The sequence below is a fragment of the Athene noctua genome, chromosome 24 (genome assembly GCF_965140245.1).
Source record: "Athene noctua chromosome 24, bAthNoc1.hap1.1, whole genome shotgun sequence".
In the NCBI taxonomy this organism is placed as follows: Eukaryota; Metazoa; Chordata; class Aves; order Strigiformes; family Strigidae; genus Athene; species Athene noctua.
The window spans coordinates 1,114,405-1,141,746 of NC_134060.1; the positions used below are offsets into that span (position 1 = coordinate 1,114,405).

A 27,342-nucleotide genomic window follows, 5' to 3' on the forward strand; every position below is an offset into this window, starting at 1 on the left:
GTTGAGATTTTTATTTATTTCTGTCATTGCGAATGTTTTATTTAACCAGAGATGAAAAACACGTGTAAATTAACCTGTAGCAAACGAGGATGAGGAAAACACCAATTCAGTGAGTAAACAGGTGTGTGACAAACCCAAAAACGTGACTTTGCAGATGAGGAAAGGAGAGGAAAAACCTTTTCCCCTGGGAAGAAGAGTGGTTCCCTCTGACAGGGGAGCTGCAGGTCCTGCTGCATACGCACGCGTACAGGACCCACGGAGGTAAAGGGAACATGGGCGAGGGGAGATCGTGTGGGTGACGAGCAGCTGGCGGGGTGAGGGTGCTGCCCCCCCCGGCAGCGCCACCATCAACTCCCGGCAGGGAAACAAATGGGGAAAAGGAGAAGGATCAGTGTGGAGGGTTGTCTGAGGCCGTAACAGCGCGGTCAGCAAGGGGAGATGATTTTAAACAAACTGTTCGCTGGAGATCAAACGGGGCGGACGGCACTGGGGGTGCTGGCAGCGGGGGGCCCAGCTCCTCCCCATCTCCCCGCGCCTCTGACCCTGCTGCGGCAGCACCTTCCCCCCATTCCTGACCTCCCCCGGCCCCGACGGCCCAGCCGAGGTGCTGCAGGGTGGGACGGAGCAGGGGCCAAGGGGCTCTGCCCCCCTCCCCACCCAGCACCACACCGGGGCAGAGCCGGGGGCTGCGGCACCTGGGGACCCCCGGCCCGGCGTCGCGGCGGCAGCGCCCAGGGCCCCTCGGACTCCCACATGGGGCAGACGGGGGCAATCAGGGCTCTTGCAGCCCAAGTTCTGAGACGCGAGTGCCCCTACGCTTGGCCCAGACATTGCCTGACCCCAGCTGCCCCGGGGAGCACCCGCAGCCCCTGCGCCCACCGCACAGCCGAGGTTTCCGATTCCAAGCTGGTTTTGTGAAAAATATGCTGGCACCTTAAGGTGTGAATACACAGGAATTAATTCCAAACTTTCTGAATATGTATTTTATTATTTTAGTGGGAGGAAGAACCTGTTATCTTGGCAGCATTCCTTTATCCAAAAAAATTAATAGACTCAAAATAAATATGCTGTTTCAATAAGCTATTTGCTGTCAGTGCAGCCAGCCAGGGATTCATTGCTGATGGCTGGTTTATATGAATGAACCCAACAGCTTTACTTTCTGCATTTAATCTGTTCAGCATCCTGTGCTAGCTTGGTATCAATTTTCTTCTAATAATCCGGTGGTTTCCAGGTGTTTTCCAGTGTTTCTCGTTCTCCCCAGGCTAGATACATTTACCTGCTGTTACCAGCACCCAGAGCCTGACTCTGCCCTGGCCTGGGCTCTCTGGCCGGGCTGTCCCCAGCCCGTGGCCGTGGCCCCCAGCCCCAACAGGCCCCCGAACCCCCCCAGTCTCTCTGCCCCTGCCCCGCCTGGCTGTGGGTGCTTTGAGGGACAGTCGCAGTTAATGAAGGGGAAGGGAGGGAGCTCTGGAGGAGCTTCAGCCTCCACAGACATGATTGTTGAAGGGTTTTCATTTGCACTGGCAGGAGCTGGGACCTGTTGCTGTTTGTGCTTTGTGAGATGACAGCAGCCCTGCTGTGATTGGCATCTTAATCAATTGAAATATTCTGCTGACTGCTGTCCCTCCTCCTGCAGGGCTGTATTTCACTCCAGCCTCGACGTATTTATGAAGCAAAGCCTGTGTTTTGATAAGATTATTGTTTCTACCCGGCTGATGTATTTGCTCCTGTGAAGCACAGGCCAAAATCCCGCCGCCAGCACTGCCATCTCTCGTGGGTTTACTGCAAGTGTTGCAGGTTTTTTGTGTTTTATTTTGTGTCTCAGTGCTTGGGTAGAAGGAGAACCCCGGATTTTGCTGCACTCAGGATGAGCTAGTTTGCAGATCGAGACAAACACTGGGGATGAGGCTCCGTTATTGGGGCACAACAGCTCAAACAGAGGAATATTTTCAACAGTATTACACTGTGTACTTAACCTCCCTGACCTTAAATAATTTCACCTTAAAACAGTCCTAAAAGAGCTACTTAAATGAGGGAGTCAAGCTGGCTATATTTCAGCATTGATTTTCTGCCAACACGTTGTGCTTTCTATGTGATCCCTCAGTGACCTCCCCCCCGGGACAGGGCTGCCCTCGCTGTGGGAGGGGGGGGACGGGCAGAGAGACCTCCTGGGCTGGTGGCCACGGCGCCCCCCACCACTGCACCCGGCTGTGAGCTGGCGGAGAGGGCTTGTGGGCTGGTGGAGAGAACTCACAGGCTGGTGGAGAGGGCTCGTGGGCTGGTGGAGAGAACTCACGGGCTGGTGGAGAGGGCTCGTGGGCTGGTGGAGAGAACTCACGGGCTGGTGGAGAGGGCTCGTGGGCTGGTGGAGAGGGCTCAGGGGCCTGCAGAGAGGGCTCATGGGCCAGCAAGAGCCGCGGCCAGAGCCGGGGTGTCGGGGGTGAGCTCACGTCTGGCTCTCTGGGCATCTCTCCTCTCCAGGCATTCATAACACACACACTGCAGAGCTTAAGCGCTGACACCAGGAGAGAATTATGTTTAAAGAGACAGATTTTCAAAGTTTTTCTAAGAGCTTTGGAGTCTTTTTAAACGACTTTATCTCCTAATTCAAAAGTCAGTTTGAATAACCCAAAACGAGATCAGTATGGAGGGACTGGAAGACCATCTCCTCACCGACAACAAAGAGCAGCAATTCCTTCCCATTCAACTCAATTATCCCTGGCTCAGTCTTGGGGAAACAGCCACGATTGCTTTTCTGCCAGCTCTTGGCTGGCAAGTTAATAACATTGCATCCTGCGTTTGATGCACCGGAGGATTTTGCAATTACTCCTGGAGATTTTCCCCGGAAGATGCTGGGGGGTGCAGGGCCCGGGGCTCATCAGGAGGTGAGATGCCTCCTGCAGTTTAATGTCACCCTGGCCCTTGCTCCCTCCCTTCAGGACCCTGCCAGAGCACCAGCACATACCCCGCGGGCACCCCGGCGGCTCCGCAGCCCCCAGTGCTGGGTTAAACAAGGACGAGCTGTGTTGGGCTGATCTCGTTTGCTCCGTCGCTCGTACAGGAGGCCGATCCTTTCGCCCAGCGGCCACGCTCGAGGCGTGGCTGTCACCATCGGGCCGTCCCAGTGTGACTGTCACCATCGGGCTGTCCCAGCCCTCTGCCACACGCCGCCGTGACGCCCCACACCGCGGTGCGGACCCTGGCGTTGCCCCCTCCCTGCCTGATATCGGGCTCCAGTCTCCCATCACGGCGGGACAGGCTGCACCGTCCCCTTCACAGCGCGTGTGCTGAGCCATGTCCCGGCAGCCAGACCCACGGACGTGTCCCCTCCCAGAACCAGGCCAGAAACGGGGTGACTTTGCCTGAGACCTGGGCTTTCAGCAAAGAAAGGTAAATAAATAGAGAGAAAATCCAGGAAATAAATAGAGAGAAAATCCAGGAAATGGGCAAAAGTAAATAAACAAATTAGTGTAAACAAACAAACTAAACAACGTAAACAATTACTTGAACAAATAACAGTGAATTTCAGTTTGAAGGGTGTTCCTGCTGGCTGCTGGGCAGGGGCAGCCCCAGCCAGGGCCCCTCACAGGTTCCCAGCCCCCAAGGCAAGGGGCAGCGCATCGGGGCGAGGTCAGGGATTTTGTCCGTTCAGCTGCTGACCTGAAAAACCTGGTGGTCAGAGGTGGTTTGAAATCCATTTTTCAAGGCATATTAATTTCAGCTCAACCTGTGCTTGTCCCTCTGCCTTCAGGGGTGCCACAGGCAGGAGCTGGCTCGCGGGCAGGGGAAGTGTTTGTGCTCCCCGCGCGCCGCCGCCGCCAGCTCCCCGGGGACTCCCCGAGCCTAAGTGGAGGGGATGGGTGTCAAGCTTTAACTCCTCACTATAGTTAATAAACGTCATGTGCTTTTCACCTCTACCTCATCCTTTCTGATTCCACCTCTTGCACCTCCTGAGACGTTCCCCAGCTCCTCTGACAAAGGCATTTTACAAGATGGATAAGTCCTGTCTCCTGCCGTAAAAACCAGCGCGGCAGCGAACGCGATGGAGGGTGGCGCAGGGTGCTGGTGGCCGGGTCCCGCACCGGTGGCACCGTGGCAGCGCGGCTCCCCGGCCATCGCCACGCCGTCCCACCACGGTGCCGGGAGCCCGGACAAACCCGGCCCTGCAACCCCTCCTCGAGCACCTGGGCCGTGAGAGGCTGAACCAGGGCTCCTCCGCGCGCCGGGAGCGGCGGCTCAACCTGTGCAACCCCCGTGCCGGGGAATCTGGTGCCTCCCCACCCCGCTGAGGGGCTTTGCTTGTCCTCCTCTCCCACACCAGGACTCTCCTCTGGTCCCTGCTGCACTCCAGCCCTAGGATGTGCCTCTGTTAATTAACCTCTGCTAATGGGCAGCCCCACATTTGCCAGCCTCTTGCTAAGCCCTGTGGGGTGGTGACGGCTGGGGGGTGACATGGGAGCATCCATGTCTCAAAAACACAAAGCCACAGGCAGTCCCCAAACTGACCCTTCCTGCTTGGAGCTGTCGCCTCCAGGTGAAGCCCCCTGGCCCCTGGTCCCAGCAGGGTGACCCTGGGTTGTGGCTCCAGCACCGTCCCCAGGGGCCCCCCCAGGGACGGCAGAGATGGTCCTTTCCGCATCTCTGTGCCCCCTGGGCTGGGCAGCCCCTGCGTCCCCCCGCCCCAGCCTCCGCAGCTCACCGCAGACCCCAGCTCTGCCTCCAGCCCCGGCACAGCACAGCTTTTATTTTTAATGACGTGCAGATTGCCTTAGGACACAGCGATCAATGCGAGGCTCAGGCTGGGTCAGGGGACTTGGTGGCTCCTGGTCTGGGGTAGGAGCTGCCCGGGGGGGCTGAGCAGAGGTGGGGGGGGTAAAGGCTGCAGCCTGGCCGGGCGCCTGCTCGCCAGACACACGGGGAATTGATTTCAGATTGTTTCTGTGCAGAAGGCAATATAACAATCAGATATATTTCACTCGTGGGTCTGAGTGCAGAGCTCTATTATTCATACTCTGGCTTTAAGTTATAGCCCGTGTTGTGTCAAATGTACCAATTCCAGCAGCTTTAATGGAGTTGGCCTCTGCACCCCTCTCCAAGTGGCAGCTGATATTTTCTGCCCACATCCGTCGTATCTACGAGGGGAAAATATCGAGTGGTCCCTGCGGCGGTGGCTGCGGAGCGCGTTGAGGGGGGGGACGATCCCTGAGGGCGCTGCCGTCCCCACGACGCCCCGCGAGCACAAGGCCCAGCACGTGCAGTCACTGGTCCGGCCAGAGCGACACCGTGGCCGTGGGCCCTCGCGGCCGCCCCACGCTGACGTGACTGAGCGGGTGGCCCCTGCGCTCCCACGACGTCCCTCAGAGCAGCAAACCCGGGCTCTGGGTGCTTTGCAGCTTTCTTCGCCCCTTTTTTGGGGGGGCAGTTTGCAAAGGGATGCCCAGGGCAACCTGTCGGTATGTGTCAGCGTGACAAGGAACAGGATTTTATTGGGTGGCCTGGGCAGGGAGCGCCCCGCAGCAGCTCCTCGTTTCTAACAACCATCAAGGTTTCCAGGTGTGAGTTGTGCCCCGGGTGTTGCCAGTGAAATGCCCGAATGGGCGGGAGGAGAAAATCTTTAAATTCAGCCCCTAAGAAGCACCAGGTCTCCCCGGAGCCGGCTGTTGCTGCCTCCTCTTCCTCCTGCCCTGGCCAGAGGGAGGCTGCAGCGTGGGGTGAGTGTTGTGTGGGGGAAGGAAACACTTTCTATGGGCCTTGACACCCCGCCAGGGGCGGAGGCAGCGGGGCTGCCCCAGCTCAGCTCTGGTCCGGGGGGGCTGTGCCCGTGGTGCGATGGGAGACCCTCGCCGTGCCCCAGCCTCTGCCCGGCCTGGCCGCGACGGGCTCTAGAAACGGGAGGGGGTTTGGGGGCAGAGGGCCCTGGCGGGTGCCCCAGAGCCCCTCCGGCCTGGGGAAACCTGTCACATGTGGGTGACCCTCCCCGGTGTGTCTGGGGAGGCCCCGGGCGGCAGCTCCAGCGCCGAGCAGGGTCGGGGCAGGTCCCATCCGTGCTCCCGGGGCGGGATGCTGGTGACGTTCCGTCCGTCCCTCGCTGCCGCTCGGAGCTCGGCCTTTGCTCCGTAATTGAATCAGATGTTTTAAAACAAGCTTTGAGCCCTCGGAAAAGGGAATTCTCCTGGCTGCCCCAATCGCCACGGTGCCTGTAAACAACTGGCAATCTGCCCACCTCCTAGTTTTTGTAACTAATTACCTCTCGTTATCTCGCATCAGGCCAGTAGCCAGCATGTCACTAAATGATTAATGCAATGCACACAGCAACACAAAACTGCATCCTTCATTCACCACCAGAATTATCCTATTTTCCCTCTTGTTGTTTAGCTTAATAAACTGGTGAGAAAAGCAGGAAATGCGAGAAATCAGTATCTGGTTTGGGGCGAGCAGCTGGGAAGGCAAGGGAGCAACTGGGCTGCGTCAGGATGTTTTGGGGGCAGGAGAATTGTCTTTGAGGAATAGATAATAAAATTTTAATACACGGGAGCCTCTAATTGGTTTGTAAATTCCTCTGACCGTCTTTCTGCACGACCAGCACAGTCTGTGGCCCACTGACACCCTGCAGAGGGGTTTTTACATCTAAAGGTTTTGACCCAAGACAAGATGGTTTCCAGAAGATGGACGCATTTTTCTTTATTTTCTTTCCATGGTGGTTTTCTTTTTCTGTAGCTTCTCCAGTGTGGTTGGGAGGATCCAGCAGCCGGGCCTCGGGCCACACCGTGTGCCCCCAGCCTGTCCGGGCTGCGGGCAGTGATGGAGCGGCTGGGCCCGGCCTGGGGCAGCCAGCCCTGGCCAGGGGTGCCCCCAGCGCTCGGACCAAGGGGAGGAGGATTCCTCTTGGGGTAGGTCCCCACCACCCCCAAAAAGCAGCGCAGGGGTCCCTGGTGTGACCTGTCCCCTTGGTGTCACCTGTCCCCGTCCCTGCCGGCGGCACCGCGGGGCGGGGGCTGGTCTGGCTCCGTGACAGCAGCCGCGGGGTGAGCACGCACGTGCTCTGTCACCGTTAGTGCCCGGATAACGCCACACTAATCGCGTTACGTGGGGATAACGCGGGGGTAGTGCTCTGCCCCGCAGCTGCGCTCCCCGGCAAGGGCGCCCGGCCGAGGCGCCGCCACGTCCCGTCGCTCAGCTGCCGGCTCCGTGCACGGGGCTCGGCGTGGGGCGTGTGCGCTGGGCCGGTAAATTAAACCGTAGTGGCTTCGTCAATATTGAGTTAGACGATACTCACAAGAGCCTGAGCAGAGGCACCAAGCTTGCTTTAAAAAAAAAATGACCAGTTTGTTACCCCTGACTTTGCCCCGTTCCATCTGCTTCAGCCCTGGCAGGAGCGTCACTGTCACCTGGAAGGGCCCAGGGGCCGTGTGTGGGTGCTGGGGAGGACCTGGGGGGGGCGAGTGCTGGGCGGGTGGGCAGGCGAGTGGGGCTCGGGCCGTCGGTGGCCAAGAGTTGGCTCCTCACCCTTGGCCTCTTCTTGCCCGCGCTCGGCTCCCAGCAGCGCCGGCTGCTCCCGCCACCAAGGGCAGGCGAGCACTCGCAATAATGAGGTATTCAGTGCTGACACCTTTTAATTCCCCAAATGATTAACTTTCAGCGGATTAGAGCTAGGATGGCTATTTAATTAACAGACACGTCAAGCTTGCTTATGAGTCATTAAAAAAAACCACCCTAGTGATTGACTTGTTAATACGGAAGAAATCAATTAGAGGTTTTTTTTTTTTTTCCCCTTCTCTGAAGTTTTTGGCTCCAGCCGAAAGGATGGAGGAAGAAAGGATGCTGGGATTCAGCCGAGCTTTATTCTTCACAGAGGAGATTGCAGGAACAGCTTAACGCGGGGATTTGCAGCGTTTCCCGGGAGGCGGACACTGAGCCCGTCCCAGGCTGCAGCCGAGGACGGGAGCGGCCCCCCGACACGGCGCTGCTCGTGGGGCGGAAAGCGGCCCCGTCCCCCTGGATCCCCCAATTGTCTCTGCAGGGCCCAGTTCCAGGTCTCCCACTGCCCCTTCCCAAAGCCGCCTCCCCCAGTGCTCTGGCTCCGACTGCGGCTTTCCCAGCGAGCCTGGACTTGGGGATGGGAATGGCTGGGGGGGCAAGGTGGGGGCAGCAAGAGCGGGGCTGCCCTGGGCTGGAGCAGCTCCTCCTCGGCTCCAGAGCTGGGGGGGACTGGTGCTGCTGGGGGAGACAGGGTGAGCCCCGCGTGGCGCGGGGGGCTAACGGCAGCCTCGTTAGGAACGATCCTGTGATTATTAAGGGCTGCATCAGGAAAAAAGGCACAATGTCCCTTGGGCAGCAAAGGCCAGACCCGAGCAGGAGTTTTCTCCTCGGGGAACAGCAGACGAAGGTGAGGAATCAGCCGGAATCTGGGAGCCGGAGGCCGTGCGGGTGGCGGGAGCTGCAGCGAGTGCTGCGGGACAGCCCCGGGGCCCCTCAGGGTGAGGGAGGGCCGGGCCCTTTGCTCCCCGGGGAAAACCCACAAGGGGTTAAATGCCGTTCTTCTCCACGATTATAAATTGCTGTCTGCGGAGTCTGACTTTATGCGCAGAAACTCTGATTGCTCAAATTGTAGATTGCCTCTTGACATTAATTACTATGTAAATCCGGCAGATTAACATTGTCAGATGATGAGTGGCAAGTTTCACTTGCAGCCCGTCTCCCAGGAGCTCGGCTGTTGCAGAAGTTGCCATAGCAATTTTTTTCCTCTTGGGAAAAAATGATAATAAAATAAAACCAAAACAAAACAGCGCGTCCTTGCGCTCCCATCCAAGCGCGGGTGCTTCCCCTGATGTTCCTCATTCAGATCCCGTTAAGAGCAGAAGGTGAAGTTGCATTTTGTCCAGTCAGTGGATTTAATGCTCTTCAAGTGCTTGTCTGGCTTCTTGATGCCTGAATGACTGTGATGGGGAAGATCTTCACCGCTCCTGTGCAGGGCACAGGCCGGTTCCTGCTCTCTGGGCCGCCCTGGGCACGGGGCGCTGGTGCCACGGAGCCCGGTGGATGATACGGCTGCAGCTGCCCCTCTGTGTCTGCTTGAGGAGGAGATTTGATTTTGTTATCTCAGTCTCTGAAACCAAACAGTGAAAAGGAAAAAAAAAAAAACAAACCAACCACCCCTCATTTTTCACTTGAGATTAAAGATGCATGAGCAGAATTGAGCAGGGCTGCACACTGCAGAGTCAAGAGGCTTTGAAGGTGAGCTGCGGAGCTCAGTAAATAAATTGATAAACTGCCTCAGATCTCTGGTCGGGAGCAGAACGGGCAGACGGCTTCAAAACTCACTAAATCTGGGGGCGCTTTGAACTGCTCCCCCAGCCCACTGCCCCTGGGCGGGCAGGCAGTCGCGCTACCCCGAGATGCTGCCGGGAGCTGAGTCTGCTCTGGTGCCTCACGTCCCTGCCGGGGCCCGGTTGTGCCCTCCCGCAGGTTACCCCGATCCTCAGGGACTGGAATGAGGGTGCGCAATGGGGGTCCTGGCCACAGGGACCCCCGACCCAGAGCCTTGTCCCTGTGTCCTGGCCGAGGGGCGGTGGGGGCGAGCCCTGCACGGCCGGGTGTGCCCAGTGTCACCCCCTGCTCGCTGGGGCTGTGTCACCCTCCCGTCCGTCTGCCGGGGCGTCCCTCGGCAGCGCGGAGCCGCGTGTCCCTGCGCCGCCCCCGGCGTGTCCCGACGCCTTTCCCGGGGGTCGAGCCCAGGACCTGCTCTGGGCACACGGGGCAGGAGCTGGGAGCTAAACCCTGACACCTTGTCCCTTATTAACGTGGTGTCCCTTGGGTGCCTCGAGCACACGCTCTCCCCAGCTGCTTGTCCTCACCCCGCTGGCAGCGCTGCTGCCCCTTCAGCCCCAGCACCCCCCCTCTGCCCCTCATCGCCCACCAGCGAGGGTGTCACCGGTGGTCCCGGGGCCAGGGACTCAATGGTCCATCGTGCCCCGCTTGTGCCCCCAGCACCTCCTCCTTGGACAAGGACCCAGCCCCCGCCAGGCTCTCGGGATATCTGAATCTCATCAACACAAACCAGTCCCCTAACTCCGCTTCCTGCACCCTTGAGGAGGGCTGTTGTCGTTAAAGCTGCCTGTGGGCCAGGCTCGGCCGTGCTGGGCTCACGCAGGGCTCTGACCCACGGAGCAACCCCTCTGGGGCTGCGGGCATCCCTGGGGCAGCGATGCTCCTGCCTCGGCCCCGGCCCTGGGACCCCCCAGACCTCCCCAGATGCTGCTCCTCTGCCACCCCGAGCCGCCAGAGCAGGGGTCAGCCCCCGCTCGCCCAGGGAAGAGCCAAGGCCAGGGCCCGGGGCACCCCGCGGGGCTGGGTGGGCTGCGCAGCACCCGTCAGCCCTGTGTCCCCCGAGGGATGGTGCATGACAGAGGTTATTTATTGCCTTTGAGAGACAAGAGTCTGTTTCTCCTCCATGTCATACTTCTAAAAATACCAGGCGTGTTGCCCCGGCTTTCCTCTTGTGCGCTAATGACAGTTGAGGAGCGACATCTGTATCATAATAGATGAGAAACAAATTCCTCTTTACCCCCAGAGAAGGCTGATTATTTTACTGGCAAGCTACGTTAAAAAATGCCTTGTGACACAAAGTAGCATTAATGTCAGGAAACGGCAGCGTGGCACCTCCGGGGAGCCCCGCTCCTGTCACCCTGATTAAATTAGCGTGTGTCTTCCCCCCGCATCCAGCTGCTCCATCAATATTCATGCCGGAGCCGCTCCTGGGGTGCGCTGCCAGGCCGAGGCTGTTACTGCCTGAGCGCGGTGATAAAACGCCGGTCAGAGCTGCAGCGGCCTCGGCTCGGGGATGCAGGAGCAGCTCGAGGCAGGGCAGGAGCATCCCTCGCTCCAGCCTCGGGGCTCGCGGCGGGGCAGGGGGGCTGCCAGACCTGCACCCCAGGGCTGCCGGGGCCGTGCTCCTGCTCTGCCCACAAGATCTCCCCGCAGCCAGAGACAATCTGGAGGGCGGAAGGAAACCGTGGCAAACCCCATAGGTGTGACTCCGGGTTTCTCGCTCCCAAAAGCCTCGACCTGGGGGAACTCACCGGGGCTCCCTGGCTGGAAACCCTCTGCCTGGAGCCCAAGCCCCCACGCGTCTGCCCTGCAGATGGGAGCTGCGCTTTGGGTCTCCTGCCTTCTGGAAGAAGATAATTACGCTCTGCTGGGATTTGCAAAATTCACAGCTATAAATTTCTCCCAGCGAAGAAGGCGCTGTAACTCATGAAGGATCAAATGCCAAAACGCCGCTAAGGAAAGGCCGGAAAGAGCTTTAATTGCCCCAATGAATCAGCGTGATCCCGGGTTTCCAAAGACATCACCCCTTCCCCAACACCAGCCCCCCCGGCAGCCCGGCCTGGGGTGACCCTTCGCTGCCCGAGGGGTCCCACCCCTGCACCCCCGCGGTGGGACACTGGCTCTGCAGCCCAGGGCGGGTGCAGGATGCGGCCCCGTCCTCGCTGGTGCTGCAGCCCCCAGGCCCCCGGGCGAGACCCGAGCCCGGCTCCGCGGTTTGTCCCCGGCTCAGCTCTGAGCTGTTCAAGGCCGTAACTTCTCCTGGGCTGAACGGCAGCGTCTCCGTATATCTCTGTGAAAGGAAAGCGCCGACTAAATACGCCCCAGGGAGACAGCAGATATACTGCCGGCATTACCAGCTGCTGGGATTGCTGCTAATGCCAGATAATTATTCCATAACTCTGCTCGCTGCTGCAGCTGGGTTGGTTAAGGAGTGAGAACAGACCCAAGGTGATTTAAACAGCCGCGAAGGGGCTGCCCTCGTGCTGGGCTCTCTGAAAGCTCCTTGGCCGAGGAAGCCTGGACCTCGCTGCGTGCTCACGGGAGGCACAACCCACCCCGAGCATCGCCCACATCCCGGCTCCATCCTCAGTTTAGGTCTGACTCGCAGGAGGACAAGGTAACGTTTTATTTCAGGGTTTTCCCTCCGTGCCAGGGTCCCCGCCCTGTTCTGGCGATTGGGTAACACGACGCAGCGCGTTGATTTACAGGCACACGCACTTGCAGGTCTCACTGGGGCATCCCAACGAGCTGCCCGCCAGCTCGGCTGCGGATTTCGCTCTGTATCCTCTGACACCCGCCCTCCTCGGCGTAACACGGGTGACGGCAGCAGGATTTACCCCAGCGAGGCCAAGAAATGGCCGTTTCAGTTGGTAATTTCACCGTCCCAGCAGCCGCCACGGGTGCCCTCCCGCTGGTCCTGTGAGCGGCTCGCGGGCACCGCGCGGCTGAGCCGCGCGGTGCCCGCGAGCCGCTCACAGGACCAAGCGCAGCGGCACGTGCTGGCCCAACGCGCTCCCCAGCATCACCCCTAATTGCCATCAGCCCCCCGCCGCCACGTGTCGGCTCCCACCAGCCCGGCGGTCAGCGTAGTTAACAGTTTTCTTAAAAAAAAAAAATTAACTCCCTGGGAACATGTTATTCGAGGATTCCAGCCATTAAGGGCTCGTTAATATTTATGAAATAATTAATAGACGCACCTATGTTCTTTAATAACTCGTGCAAAACTGGGCTACGGAATGCAATCCGTTCAGAGGAGGTAATGGGCATTCTGCAAGAGGGGAGCTTAGAGCGTGGAGGGGAGTTAATTATGTATTAAACATACACATATATATTACACCAAGTTGTGAAAAAATAAAGGCATTTAATTTAAGAAATAATGAGGCGCGTTCTGCTACCTGGAGGCTTTGGAGCTCTGCTCCAAGGAGGAACATTTATGGAGGGACCTGGCCCCACCGTGGTGGGGTTTATCATCTTGTGGGTGTCAGGAAGGGCGGGCAGGGCACTGATGAGGCTGCTGGGTGCTGCTGCACACACACACGGAGCTTTTCCGGAGGGTTTTTTTTTGGCAAAAGCTCCTCTCAGTCGGCACTCCGCGCCAAGGCCCGTGTGTGACCGTCCCTGGGGGGCTCCAGAGCGGTGAGGGGGGGCCCCGGCAGTGAGCACACGCACGTACTTCTACCCAAACAAGGGTCTGTATTTTCAATTTTCCAAAAGATTATGTTTTCATCTTAAAATATGTTGTCTCCTGCTTTTTGACCTGAATAAAGTGAAAGATAATAGAATCCAGATGAAATATATCTCGGTATTAATCTTACACAGAGAGCCTGCTCCGAGCTTCCAGATGCTGCAGCAGGAGTGGATCCGGTGTGTAATCAGATGGTCACCCCGTTATCTGGGCAATTTCCACTCCGCTTTAACAGGATCAGGTGCTGCTGTGGGACGTGGCTACCCGACCGGGCACGGTGGTGGCCCTGACACACGGCCACGGGTGGGTGACGGCTGCCTCCGGCCACCCGAGCCTGGCACAGGGGGTTGGGTGGCACCTCGGCCTCCAGGTTGGGCTCAGGGCTGCTGCTGGCTGAGCGGGTGATGCTGTGCTGAGCGGGTGATGCTGTGCTGAGCGGGGTGATGCTGTGCTAAGCAGGATGATGCTGTGCTGAGCAGGATGATGCTGTGCTGAGCGGGTGATGCTGTGCTGAGCAGGTGATGCTGTGCTGAGCGGGTGATGCTGTGCTGAGCAGGATGATGCTGTGCTGAGCAGGATGATGCTGTGCTGAGCGGGTGATGCTGTGCTGAGCAGGTGATGCTGTGCTGAGCGGGTGATGCTGTGCTGAGCAGGATGATGCTGTGCTGAGCGGGTGATGCTGTGCTGAGCAGGTGATGCTGTGCTGAGCAGGATGATGCTGTGCTGAGCGGATGATGCTGTGCTGAGCAGGATGATGCTGTGCTGAGCGGGTGATGCTGTGCTGAGCAGGTGATGCTGTGCTGAGCAGGATGATGCTGTGCTGAGCAGGTGATGCTGTGCTGAGCGGGTGATGCTGTGCTGAGCAGGATGATGCTGTGCTGAGCGGGTGATGCTGTGCTGAGCAGGTGATGCTGTGCTGAGCAGGATGATGCTGTGCTGAGCAGGATGATGCTGTGCTGAGCGGGTGATGCTGTGCTGAGCAGGATGATGCTGTGCTGAGCAGGATGATGCTGTGCTGAGCAGGTGATGCTGTGCTGAGCAGGATGATGCTGTGCTGAGCGGGTGATGCTGTGCTGAGCAGGATGATGCTGTGCTGAGCAGGTGATGCTGTGCTGAGCAGGATGATGCTGTGCTGAGCAGGTGATGCTGTGCTGAGCAGGATGATGCTGTGCTGAGCAGGTGATGCTGTCTCAGCACCTGGATGGGGCCTGGGAAGGTGGGTTTTGGCAGCAGAGGAAGCTGCCAGGGGCTCGGCGGGGGCTGCCGTGGCCCCAGCCCCAGCCGGGTGGGACGCTGACCGCCTTCTCGCGCCGCAGAGAGGATTCACCTCCCGTTGTACTGTCCTGCGCTGCAGAGCGTGTCCCCGCCGGACAGGCCACGTGCGGCCACAGGCGCTCCCGTCCCCGCTGCGCCACGTGCCCGCGGCGAGGGCACCTCACACCCATCGCGGCACCAGCCCTGCCCGGGACAGCGCTGGCTCCCCCAGCCCAGAGCGGGGCCCGGCTCAGCGGGGCCAGCGGGCTGCAGCCGCCTCCTTCCCCGGCTGGGAGAGGCAGAAATTGGATTCAGAGGCAGCAAATGCCGTTCCCCAGAATGGATGTACATTTTCATTATACTTATACGCTGAGTAATTGGTGGTAATACAAGAGATATGGGCAGTATCATTATAGACCAGGCTGTGCTGGAGATGTATTATCATCATCTGTCATTATCTGGGCTTCCTTGTGGCTGCTAAAATTGTAGAACATGATTTTAATAACCCTGGAAGGCAAGAATCATTTTTCTTTTGTCACTTAACAACTTGGCCTCATTCACTGATACCTTTAAATAAGAAGGGGGGGATTAATTTCTAGTGAAATAAATGCAGACCCGGTTGTTTTCTTCTCTCTTCATTTGCGGAGGTGCCCCAGCGAAGCCTGGCAGCTTTCAAGGAAATTACAGCTAACGGGGGGCCGCGTCAGCAGGGAGCAGAGGAGCCCCCGGAGGTGGGCGATGCTGACGCGGGTGCCCCCGGGCCCCTCGCTCCCGCCCGCGGCAGCGGGTCCCTGGGCAGAGCGCTGACGCTGCCGGGGCCTCGGAGGTTTCCCCACACGCGCTCAGGGCTGAGCAGGCTCCACTCCGCAGCGGGACCATCGCAGGGGCCTGTGGCCCCCCCGGCGCTGCGGCAGCTCGAGGACCCGGGGGACCCCCGCGGCACCGCAGAGGCCCCGGGGAGCTGCCCTGCCCCAGTCCGCAGCGGGGATTGGTACCCGAGCCCCCACTTTGCTGACTCCTGGGGGGCAGCACCCTCAGCTGACCCCCCCTGGGAGAACGGGTAGAGGGAAGCAAACCAAAGGGGAGAGAAAAGTGAGGTCTGCAGGGACACCGGCCCGGCATCGCCTCCGGCTGCCCCGCTGCAGCCTCACAGCAGAGCGGATTGAAGGGGAAAGACCGAATCCATCTTGTCGGAAAAATCGGGTGAAATTAATTGGAATTTGCAGAAAACAAGCCAGCCCAGGCATGTGACAACAGCAGCGGAGGTGACGGCCCTGTCACGCTGCTCCCGGGATCAGGCCGGCCCTGAGCAGGGATGGGCGGCCCCTGCCTGGTTCTGGTGGCTTTGGGCTCGGTCCCCCCCCGCAGAACTCTGTCCCCCCGCACACAGCCCTGGGGCTCAGCCCCACATAGCCCTGGGAGCTCAGCCCCACATAGCCCTGGGGGCTCAGCCCCACACAGCCCGGGGTCTCAGCCCCACACAGCCCTGGGGCTCGGCGCTGCGCGGCAGGGACAGGACGGGCTCTCGCAGGGCACAAACGCAGCTGCTTTTCGGGAGCTGGAGGAGCTGCGTCACTCCTGACCCGCGTGGACACTGTCGGGGTCCGTGAGTTTGAGGGCGTTTCATTTGTCACTCCTCTTGGCCATGGAAAAAGCCAGCAGCAGGAGAAGGACAAATCAAATTACAAGCCAGCTAATGAAAATAATGGGGACTAAAGCACTTTTGGAGGCTGCTTGGTTGGATTCCTATTTCCGTGTGTCACTGGATTTAAATCGGTGATGTTTATAGCCCTCGAGAAGCAGTCGTCTGATTGCCCTTTGTGATTAGCTGCAGCTCAGTTGACCATGAATCTCCTGCTCGTGCAGACCCGACCCTTTGGCGGACGAGAGGCTCCAGGCCAGGCTCCAGCCCCGCAGCTGCTCCCACCCCAAAGCTTGAGCACCCAAAGCCCTCCTGGGCCTTGCAGGGGCCCAGCCCGTGCAGCGAGTGGCAGGGTAAAACAGGTGGGGGGTGCTGGGGGTGCTGCAGAGCGCAGCCCAGATGGTGGATTTAGAGAACGGGAGCAAGGGGGGGATCTGTTGGGAGGGTTTCGCCCCGTTTCCGTGCAATGATCCGGCCACTCCCACAGCGAGCGGCTCTCAGCGCCTGCCTGGGCTAACAGCCTCCATTTGCAACTATTGACTCTGAGTAAATAATCTCCAGATATATTTTTCTCCCGATAAAAGCTGATTTTTTTTTTTCTGTTATTGCCAGGGGTGTTTATTAGAGCAGAAAAATAATAGCGCTGTGCCTCGCAGCCTGATTGCGGGGAAGTGTCAGAAGTCGGCCCTGCAGCCCTGGCAGCTGGGACCAAACGTGCTGCTTGGCACCGCAGTCACGGGGCGGGGACAGGCACGAAAACCCCCCCTGCCCGGCTGGTTTGATGGGGGGCGGCGTGGAAGGGAAATTGCTTTTCCGCAATGGCACAGGGAGAAGAGGCTTCACACGTCTGAGCTCTGGAGCGTCTCGGCAAAAAGGAGTGGGAATGTCCGGGTGTGTCGGGGTGAGGGGCTGGCGCGGGGCCGAGCTGTCGGACACGGGGAGGTTCCTCTGCTGCAGGCACGGGGCAGCAGAGCCGGTAACTGAGGGACATGCAGGTTTTACGTGGTCCCAGGGCCGATCTCTCCCTCTCGCCCTTCGACCCAAAGAACCGCTCTCCCGTGCTGGAGCTGCAGCCCCTTGGCTGTCTTGAGATTAGAGGTGAATAATCGCAGGCAGCGCAGGCAGCTCTTTGCCCCTCGCACCCTGCCCTCCCCCTCCCCATGCCCACCAGGGACTCCCTAGAAACCCACAACACAGAAAATTAATCCTCCTGCCTCATTAATTACAGTAATGTGTCAGGAACCTTGTTCAAGGTCAGCCTCTCAGACCCCTGGAATCAATTCTCTCCAGTTTGCAGCCGCCTCGCTGGGGAGGAGCTGCGTGGTGGCGGCAGCACGTGGCGGGGACGAGCACCGTGGAGAAACCCCCGGGGATCGGGGATCTGGTGACCGGAGCCTGCGAACGCAGGAGGGTCCCACCCCGGCTCCCCGCCCTGGGGCAGCTCCATGCTGGCAGCCTGGGCTCCCCGTGTCCCCCCCTGTGTCCCCTGAGCCGCCGTCCCAAGCCGAGGGTCTCCTCCCTGCCCGCTCTGCCAGCCTGCGGGGCGCTGGGCCTGGAGCCCTCTGCTCCCTCCCCGCCGCTGACGGCGGAACAAGGTGGTTTGTTTGAATTAATCATGTTGGGCAGCAATTAAACACCTCTCCTTACCCATTAGAGACTGCAGCAGGTTTTGCGCTGAGATCTCGCATCTTACATGACTGGCAATATTTTATTTTTTCGAGGAATGAACAGAAGAAAGGGAAAATCTCTTTAGGGAGGCCGGTTCTTGCTGACAGCTGAGCTGATACAAGCTGGTAACGTACTTTATTCTGCTTAATAGCAATGATCTGCCCAGCAGGGACCAGATCAGAGGCACCGATAACACACCGGAGAACCGGAGGCCGCTGAGAGCCCCCCGGCACCTCCCGTGGGGAGCGGTGGCAGAGCGGTGCTGGGTAGTGGGGCTGCCCTGGGCCCCGGGGTGCCACGGCAGCAGCGGGGGCACACGGGGGGTCCCGCTGCCCCCCACCCCGCATCACGCTCTGCTGTGACGGACCCGCTCCGCGCCGGGGCGGTGGCGGCAGAGCCAGCGCTGCCTGCGGGCGCGGGAGGCTCCGCGCTGCCGCGCTGGGAAGGCTCCGCATCCGTCCCCGTCACCCCCAGCGCGACCTGCGGATCGTGGCTGGAGCTGCCCAAGGGTCTGGCCGCTCCCCGGCGCCATCGGTCCCCATCCCACGCGCTGCAACCCAGGAAAATCCCAGCGGCCGCTTCCCCTTTCTGCCTTCCCCTTGCCGGGCACCCCGGGAACAGGGGCTCTTGCACCTCGAGCCGGGAGCCCCCTGCCCCGCTGCTCGCCCCAAAACTTGTCTCGTCCAGGCCACCAGCACCCACCCTCCCCCTGAACTGCGCTCTCCAGTCTGTCCCACACCACGACCCCGTGTCACCGCCCGTCTCTGTGCTTCCATGGCCTCACCCCGTGGGACCCTCCGTCACCGCGCTGGCCCTCGTGCCCCGGCAGCCTCCCGCCACACATCCCCCTGCCCCAGCCCCTCCGAGGCCCCTCCAGCGGGCCGGGCCCTGCGGCTCGGGCCCTGCAGGGATGGCAGCCTGCCCTCGTCCCCTGTCCCACCCCAGGACGGGATCTGTGGGCTTGTGAGAGTGACTCAGAGCCAAAGGGGAACCGAGAGCGTTGTCATGGGGGACATCAGCTCCATCTCGGGAAGGGGCCGCTGCGCCGGGCACTGGACGGGGAGCCGTGCCCCCACAGATGGGCAGGCTCAGAGCCTCCTCGGGGACAGACCCTTTCCCTGCAGAGCTCGGCGAGGGCAGCGTGGGGACAGGCGTGTGCTGGGCTGGGGTGCACGGTCCCCTCCGCACACCAGGACGCGGGGCCCCGCGGGGAGGGCAGCGCTTGTTTGTGTCCAGCTCTGCCTGGCCGCCGGTTCCCACGGAGATGCCCACGTCGCCATGGCTACCCGCAGATATTCCTGCTCTGGCTGGTAAACAGCCTGCAAGCCGCCCGCTTCCGCCCCAAAATACTGGGGGTTGCTACACCCCAGGGAAATGTTGCAAGGGCAGGTCCCCCGCCCCAGGCTGTGGGAATCGGCCCCGTGCCCCAGCCCGGGGACCTGTGACCCCGCACAGCCCTGGTGAGCAGCCTGACCTCTCCAGGCAGGGGGCTGGGGCCCTGGGCAGCAGAGATTTAGGGGGAAAAAACCTTTTGCTCAGACTGTCGGGGCTGCAAGGTGGCTGGCCACCTCCCTCCGGCCAACTCCCTCCGGCCACCTCCCTCTGGCCTTGTCCCTCTGGCCACCTCCCTCCGGCCAGCAGCCCGGCTCTGCGGAGGCGATGCTGGGAGCGTGTCTCCCCCAGGCTGCTCTCCCGTGGCCCCGGGCCACCCTGCCTCTGGGCACATCGGGGTGGGGGTCTGTGCTGGCCCCACGGTTGTTCGCCGCAGGGCGTTGCATGAGCGCTGAGTAACGCGCCGCTGGAGGTGAAACGCGTGCTACAAATCCCGTAGTAAGCAGCTGTTTGCACAACAGCCACCTCCGTTGCGAAGGCTGCGAGTGCGTGGCGGGTTGCGCAATCCTCTGTTTACCCCCGTGCTCTGGTCCCGTCCCACGATGTGGGTCTGGCACGGGTGGGCAGAGCTGCCCGACATCCCAGCTGTGAGCTCCCCGGGGAGGCTGGGCAGGGCCTTGGGCAAGGAGCTGCTGGAAAAACCCGGGTTAATGGTGGGCACGGGGAGGCACCAGTGGGAAGGTTGGGTCTTGGGTTGCCCTTAGGGCGTCTCACGGGTCCCCTCGTGCTGGGGTGAGCTGGGCTCCACGGTGTGAGCATGGACAACCTGGGACAGATGGGGCTTCGCAGGGCAGCTCTCCCCAGGGCTGGGCTTTCGGAGCCAACCCAGGCTCAGCTGTGAGGGGCAGCGGGGCTGTGCCCAGGCTCTGGGGCTGGCGGGCACATCCCTGGAGGGGGCTGAAGCTCGGCGGGACGAGGATGCGGGGATGAGCCCAGTCCCCCGTGGTGTGTGCCCGGCCAGGACAGCAGAGCGGGCTGGGGGCCGCGAGCTGTGCCCAGGCAGCACCACCCTGCGCGGGCAGTCACGGCTGGGTTTGCCCCCTGCCCTCCGAGTCCCTCGCCCCCCAGCCCAGCCCCGTGGCCCCAGGGGAGTCGCAGCGAGGCACCAGCTGTGCCACATCCCGGCTGGTGGAGCGAGCAGGGTGGGGGGCCGGGCGCTGCTCCCCGCCGCTGGATGTGTGCGCGCTGCTGGGCTTTCCTTCCTGCGGCGAGTGAGGCGGTCGCAGCCTTCAGGGAAGTGTTTTGTAATCACCTTCTTCAGAGAGTCACAGCAATTAACGGCACTGGTTTTGAGGAACTAACGGTGAAAGCAGCATGTTAGCAAACGGGCTGAGCACGGGGAGCCGCCGGGAGCCGGAGGCCGGTGCTCGGAGCGGGCGGTGAGCGGCGGCCGGAGACACCGGGCGTGGAGGAGAGGTGGAGATGGAGGAGAGGTAGGGATGGAGGCGAGGTGAGGACGGGCTGCGTGGTGCTCGGGTCCGGCTGAGCACCTTGTCTGTGGCTGCGTGGGCTGCTCTGCCCTGTCCCCTGCTTGGGACAGCCGCGTGTGCTCAGCGGGGGCTGCTCCCCCATTGCCCACTCTCAAGTCCCTCGTCTGCCCCTGGACATCGGCTCGGGGGGGAGAGGAGCTGCGGGCACCCAGAGCAGGGGCGGCAGGGGCAGCCCTGCCCGGGGCAAGCGCCCGGCACTGCTGAGGCCACTGCTGGGACCAACGTGGGGCAGAGGATGAGCCGTCGGCTGGGCAGAGGAGAGGCAGCCAGGGCTGGGGGTGCAGCGCAGGGCTGGGGGTGCAGGCAGGCCCCCGCAGCTCTGGCCAGCCCGCGGTGCTGCCGTCCTTCACTCATTTCCCTCTTTCAGCTCATCAGCTCTGACACCCCAAACCCCAGCACTAACCCTCCCTGAAACCACAAATCTCTGCCCGGCAGAGGCTGAAGATACCTGAGATAAAATCAGCCCGCGCCTGCGGCCAGGCGTCGCGCCCCAGGACCGGGGTGTGCAGGGGCCAAGAGCCGGTGACAGGCTGTGCCGGGGCCCCCCAGAACACCTCACCACTGCGCTTCACACCAGCGCCTGCCGCAGCACCCGGGGGCGGAGGTGTCATCGCTGCTGAAGGGCTGCGGGGGAGAGGCCACCTCTGACGGCAAAAGGACATTTTGCTCCGGGAAACGTCGGTGACGGTGGCAGGACAGCTCGTCCAGCGCCCTCCCGACCCGCCGGGACGAGCTGCCGTCTCCATTCCGTTCCAGGTGATGCCAAAGCCACGGAGCAGACCATGGCCAGGCGCGGTGCCGGGACGCCCTTCCTGCTGCGGCTCTCCCTGCTCCTGCTCCTCCGCCCGGGCGGTGAGTGGTGCCCACAGCCCGTCCCGCAGCCGCGTGTCCCGAGCCGCCCCCCTGCACCCAGCGCCCGGCCCGGCCATGGCCACGGCACGCGGCGGGCGGGAGTGCCAGCAGCACGGCGGGCGCTGGCAGGATGGGGCCTGGCGTGTGCCACAGCCTTGCCCAACGCCCGGCTCTTCCTCCCCAGCTGCTGGGGGGCCCGTCTAAGGGAAGAGAGGCTCGTCCCCCTGTCCTGCCTGGGCACTGAGGATGTGACGTGTTTTTCCTGCCTGCAGGGACCCTGGGCTGCGCCTCGGTGGTCGTGGGCTCACCCGTTGTGGCCCTGGGCTCGGCCGTCGCGGCGTCCTGCACCATCCAGAGCAAGTTCTGCCGCGGCTTGGAGCAGGGGAAGGTCCGGATCACCTGGATGCTGGACAATGAGCCCGTGGCCGGGAGTCAGCACCGGGGCCCGGGGGGCACAGAGGTGTCCAACCTCACCCTGCCCCAGTTCAACCGCACGCAGGCCAAGCTGTGGTGCTGGGTGGAGTGGAACGGGACCAGGCAGCGCGTTGGCATGGCCGAGATCAGGGCAGGCTGTAAGTCTGCTGCCCCCACGGGTCACCCACCTGCGCACACGGGCACTTCACAGAGGCACAACCTGGCGCCAGGGTTCACACCTCCTCCCCGAGACGTCTCTGCCCTGGGCGAGCGGGCAAAGCCGCCGGGGCGGGCGCAGCAGCCGGGGCCGATGGCTGGCAGAGGCTGTTTCAGGGCTGTGCCCAGCCACGTCCCAGCGTGCTGGTGCCCCGCGGGCAGGCTGCGGGGCAGGGGAGCTTTGGGGAGCAGCGGCCGGGCATGGGGGGGCTGCAGTTCCTCCGCGGCCGGGACGGGTGCCTCGCTCAGGCTCTTCCTGGACGCTCTCTCCCAGACCCGCCTGCAAAGCCCTTCAACCTCAGCTGCGTCCTGAGCCTCAGCGACTACGGGCTGACGTGCCAGTGGGACCCGGGAGCTGACAGCCACCTCCCCACCAGCGTCGTGCTGAAATGTGCCGGGTAAGCCCTGGGGGGTGACACGCTCCCGGGTGTCCGGGCTCTGGGCCACCTCTCCCGGCCCTCACCCCTCACCAAACCACACGGCAAACCTCACCCTCCGCCGGAGGGACCCCCGAGCCCACCCCTCTCGCTGCCGCAGGAGCAGAGCCCAGGCAGTGACGGGCTGCACCCCGGAAGGCGGCCACAGCCGCTGCACGGTGCCGCGCCGGCTGCTCCAGCTCTACCGGCAAATGGAGATCTGGGTGTCCACCACCAACGCCCTGGGCACGGCCGAGTCGGAGCATCTCTGCATCGACCCCATGGACGTGGGTGAGTGACGGCCCGAGCGCTGTGTGGGGGCCAGGGAGGCTCATCAGCGGTGAGAGAGGGGTATCAGAGCACCAGTAATGCACGTCGGGCTTTTTAGGTCATGTCTTACGGGCAGGTCCCTGTGACAAATTGCTCGCCGGGATGAATAGGTGCCAAAGCATTACAGGCTGAGCAGCGCGCGCTGGCGGGTTATGAGCCGTCAGTTGACCTGCTGCACTCTACAGCTCTCTCCAGCAATTGATTACCCATTTATTCAGGAGGTCTATTAATAATATATCCAGCTCCTATAAGCTATTCAGAAAAGGAACCTTCCCAGATGGAGTGACTCGGCCTCTCTGCCCTGGCCCTGGGGGAAGGCTGCCCAAGAACCAGCTCAGCCCTCCCGCGGCCGGGCTGGGCTCCCAGCCCCAGGCAGACCCAAACGTGGGGTTTTCCTGGCCGTGTCCCAGGCCCCGGGTCGTGCAGGGTCCGTTCTTTCTGCGTAGGCGCTAGCCCTGCCTGGGGCCCAGGCTGCCAAGCAGCATCTGGGGCACACACCCGCTCCCATCCCCTGCCACGAGCTGTTCTTTTAAATATTTCGGGGCAGTTTCTCCCCATCCCTCGCCTGGGGCAGGCCAGCGCCCCGGCTGCAGCCCGTGGTGTTGACACTGTGAGGCCGTGGTCCCATGCGCTGCCCCCCGCAGCACCTCTCCAGCTCTCTCCCTGCTCCTCCTCCAGCCAAGCTGGACCCCCCGGCCCTGCGGAGCATCCAGTCCATCCCCTTCCAGACCGACTGCGTCGCCCTGGCCTGGGAGGTGGCCCCCAGCAGCGCGCACATGGAGCTGCAGTGCGAGCTGCGCTACCGGGCGCCCGAGGACCCGGCCTGGGCTCTGGTGAGTGAGCAGGAGCCGGCACCCTCCGCTCCGAGCTCCGCCCGGTTTCCTGCAGCGGGACCGGCGGGTCCCCACGCCGGAGGGGGACAGCAAGGTGCCCCCTCGCACACCTTGCGCAGCACCCACATCGGGGCTGGCCCCTGCTCGAGGCAGGAGCCAGCAGAGCCCTCGCTCCGGCTGTCACCAGGTCACCGACATCGTCGGCCAGGCCGGCACCACGCAGCGCTGCGGCTTCCTCTTCGGCACGCGGTACCACTTCCAGATGCGGTGCCGGCGGGGCTCGGCACGGGGCTACTGGAGCGAGTGGAGCCCGGGCAGGAACTACACCACCCATGAGAAAGGTGGGTGGGGAGTCACCCGGGGTGGGGGGCTCCCCTCTGCCCGGCCAGGCGGCACGGCCGCGCCGGCACGGCCACGCTCGCCCCTCTCAGCTCCCCGCCCGCCCTCCTCCTGCCGCAGCCCCCACGGGGAAGCTGGACGCGTGGTGGAGCGCTCGGCCGGCCGGGGCGGGCAGGCTGCGGGAGGTGCAGCTGCGCTGGAAGGTGAGCACGGGCGGGCGGTGGGGGTGTGGGGGCTGCCGGAACATCGCCTGGGGGACCGAGCGTCCCCGCGGGGACCGAGCACCCCCACACCCCCCGCCTGCGCCCAGGCCCCACGGCGACAGGAGGCAAACGGGCGAGTGCTGGGGTACCGCGTCACCCTGAGCCCCAGGAGGAGGGGCAGGGACCCCCCCACCGTCTGCAACACCACCCACACCCAGTGCAACTTCTCCGCGCCGGCGGGGACCAGGAGGGTCTATCTCTCAGCCTACAATGCCGCCGGCGAGTCGGCAGCGACCGAGGTCATCCTCCTGGAGAGGAAAGGTGAGGCCAGCGCAAACCTCCGGCTGTCCAAAACCTCCGTGTGCCCCCCGGGGCTCTGCCCCTCCGGCAGCTCCCAAAGCGGTGCCGCTCCCTCGTCCTGCCGCGGGGGAGACACCCCCCTGGGTGTGTGACTGGGGGGGTCCCAGGCTGGCGCACAGCCAGGGCCTGGGCGGCACAGGGGGGCGATGTGGCAGGGCTGCTCCTGCTCCCGTCATCCCGGCTGGCTGTCCCCGTGCAGGGCAGCCCCTGGCAGGGCTCCGGGCCATGCCCAGGGGTGAGCGCAGCCTCTGGGTGCGCTGGGAGGCCCCACCAGCCCCCCCGGCCGCCTACGTGCTGGAGTGGCAGCGGGTGCCCTCGGAGCCCAAAGGCTGCGGCGTCTGCTGGCAGATGGAGCGTGACGGGGCTGCCACCGCAGCCCTCATCCAGGGTAAGCCGGGGGCGGCCGGGGGGTCTCTGCCCTCCTGGCCGGCTCTGCGGGGGGGCATACGGGGGGGCTGGCACCCCTCCTGACTGCCCCAGCACCAAACCCTGCCCTGAGCCCGCTCCACACACACCCCCCCTTCCTCTGCCCCGCTCTCGGGGTGCGGCACAGGGCGGGGGTCTGGCGCCGTGGGGCAGGTGTGGGGCAGCCAGAGCCCCGAACCCCCGGCCCCCCCTCTGCTCTCCGCTGCAGATAGCATTGAGCCTTTCCAGCGGTACAACATCTCGGTGTACCCCCTCTACAAGGACACCATCGGGGCGCCCGCCCACACCGCAGCCTACTCTAAGCAGAAGGGTACGTGTGCTGCCAACAGCCGCCCTCGGGGCCCCGGGGGGGTCACCCCACAACACCAAGCCTTTGCCTTTCAAAGTGGGGAGACGGCCTTTCCCCCACGTACCCCTAACTCAGGGGCTGTGCAGAAGAGCTCTCTCTGGAGGGGCTCTCATCCGGACCGAGCCGCACGGGGACACCGTGTGGGGCAGGGCCTGACGCCCACACCTCGGGAGCGGGACTGGGTGCATCCCCTGCACCCCGAGGCAGCGGTTCTGCACAGCGTGTCCTGCTCCATTTCAGCCCCGTCCTACGCCCCAAAGCTCCACCTGAAGAGCATCAGCAAGTCCAACGCTGAGCTGTGCTGGGACCCGGTGCCGGTGGAGATGCAGAACGGTTTTATCACCAGCTACACCATCTTCTGGGCCAACAGCACCGCAGAAGTGTCCAGTGAGTCCTGCCCGCATCAGCGCCAGGCCTGCCTGCCAGCCCGCCTTGGTGCTGGGTGGGACACCAGCAGAGCCCGTGCACCCATCAGAGAGGGTGGGGGGAAGCCAAGGGGCCGTGCAGGTGAGGGGCAGCTGCCGTGCTGACACCTGCCACACTTCCCCAGGCGCCGCTGTGAATCCTTCTCTCAGCTCCTTTGTCATCCGGGAGCTGAAGCCATCGACCCTGTACAAAGTGCACATCATGGCGTCCACAGCCGCCGGCGGCACCAATGGCACCAGCCTGACCCTGGTGACTACGGTGCTCGGTGAGGGGGGGCGAAGGGACGGGAGGGGACCCACCAGACCCCGAGTCCCGCCCTGACCTCACGGCACAGCGCGGCCGGAGGCGCCCCACCATGGTTCCCCCCGTGACCATCTCCCCTGCCCACTTCCCAGATGACATCGAAATCCAGTTCCTCTTCCTGACCCTGGGGCTGACCTTTGTCTTGCTCATACTTTTGCTCATCTGTTTCCAGAAGAACGGGCGGTGAGTACCAAGAGCTGCCGCGGGCTGGAGCAGCCCCACACCGGGCCGAGCCGCCCTGGGAGTCCCTGTCCCCAGCGGCCGCAGTGGTGTGGCCACAGCCCCAGGGGGGGACACGGGGAGCTGTGGCATCCCGCTGGGAGCTCAGCAGAAGGCAGGCCAGCCCCCAGGCCGCCGGTTTCAGGCCCCTCGCTGAGTTCCCTCGTCCTGTGGCTGCCAGGGTGAAGCAGCAGTTCTGGCCCAGCGTCCCCGACCCCGCCAACAGCAGCCTGGGCAAGTGGGTCCCAGCAGAGCTCCAGCAGGTGAGACCCTGACAGCTGCTCCCCCCGGCCCCCCGCTCCCCACCCGGTCCCCGCTCGGCACAGAGGGCACGTCCCGTCCCTCGCGTGGTGCTGGGCAGGGAGGGCAGAGGAAGCCCCACACCCTGCAGGGAGGCCGTGACCACATGCCGTTCCTCCAGGAGCCTCTGCAGGTCCCCGGCGTGAGGGAGCCTGGCCTGGCCACCATTTCCACCGTCACAGTGCTCGAAAGGGCGGCGGGCAAGCAGCCGCCCACCCGGGGCAAGGAGCCCACCACCGAGCCCACCGGCAGCCCCCCTGCCCTGGCCCAGCCCTACGTGCGGCAGGAGGGCCCCGGCACGCCGGACCGTGGCTGGGCCGCAGCCGAGAGGCGCCAGGGCCCCGCCGGGAGCGGGGAGACCGTCCAGTACGCGCGGGTGGTGGGCGACGGGTACAAGGGCCAGCAGCACGTCCGGCCGCGCCTCTACCTGCGCTCCAGCTCCACGCAGCCCCTGCTCCTCGACCCCAGCCCCAGCCCCAAGGCCTACGAGAACCTCTGGTTCCACGGGGCCGCCCCCCACGGCTGCCCGGGGGACGGCGGCTGCCCCGAGGACCTGCCCGCCACCTTCCCCCTGCTGCAGGGCCTCCGCATCAGCGGGGCCGAGGAGCTCCACGACTGCCGGGTGTTTTAGAGCCGGGCAGCGCTAACGGACCCAGCCCCGGGGCCCCCCCGCGGCCTACGGGAGGCCCGGGCCGGGCCTAGGCCTGAGGCTGCCCGACGGGGGCCCGGCTCCCTCCGCCGGTGCTGTGTGCGTCCCCTCCCGCCCCTCCTCTTCCTTCCCGCAATAAAGGGGGACGCGCAGAGAACGGCCCGGGGTGTCTGTGCGGCGGCAGCGGCCCGGGGGGGGCCCGGCGAGGCGCGGACCCGCCACCGGGACCGGGCGCTCGGCGCTCGACGC

The 27,342-nt window shown here is 63.0% G+C and overlaps 1 protein-coding gene across 1 annotated transcript; it reads left to right on the forward strand.

Annotated features, from left to right (window-relative positions):
- The first annotated feature begins 20,288 nt into the window (after positions 1-20,288).
- Positions 20,289-27,232, forward strand: CSF3R (colony stimulating factor 3 receptor). Its single transcript, XM_074926317.1, has 16 exons — positions 20,289-20,401; positions 21,215-21,310; positions 21,583-21,882; positions 22,215-22,338; positions 22,478-22,647; positions 23,365-23,519; positions 23,707-23,860; positions 23,979-24,061; positions 24,169-24,382; positions 24,621-24,809; positions 25,056-25,157; positions 25,437-25,583; positions 25,747-25,887; positions 26,018-26,108; positions 26,326-26,407; positions 26,566-27,232. Exons 2-16 carry the CDS (start codon positions 21,241-21,243, stop codon positions 27,073-27,075), a joined length of 2,532 nt encoding a protein of 843 aa, XP_074782418.1. The 5' UTR covers positions 20,289-20,401; positions 21,215-21,240; the 3' UTR covers positions 27,076-27,232.
- The last annotated feature ends 110 nt before the right edge of the window (positions 27,233-27,342 follow it).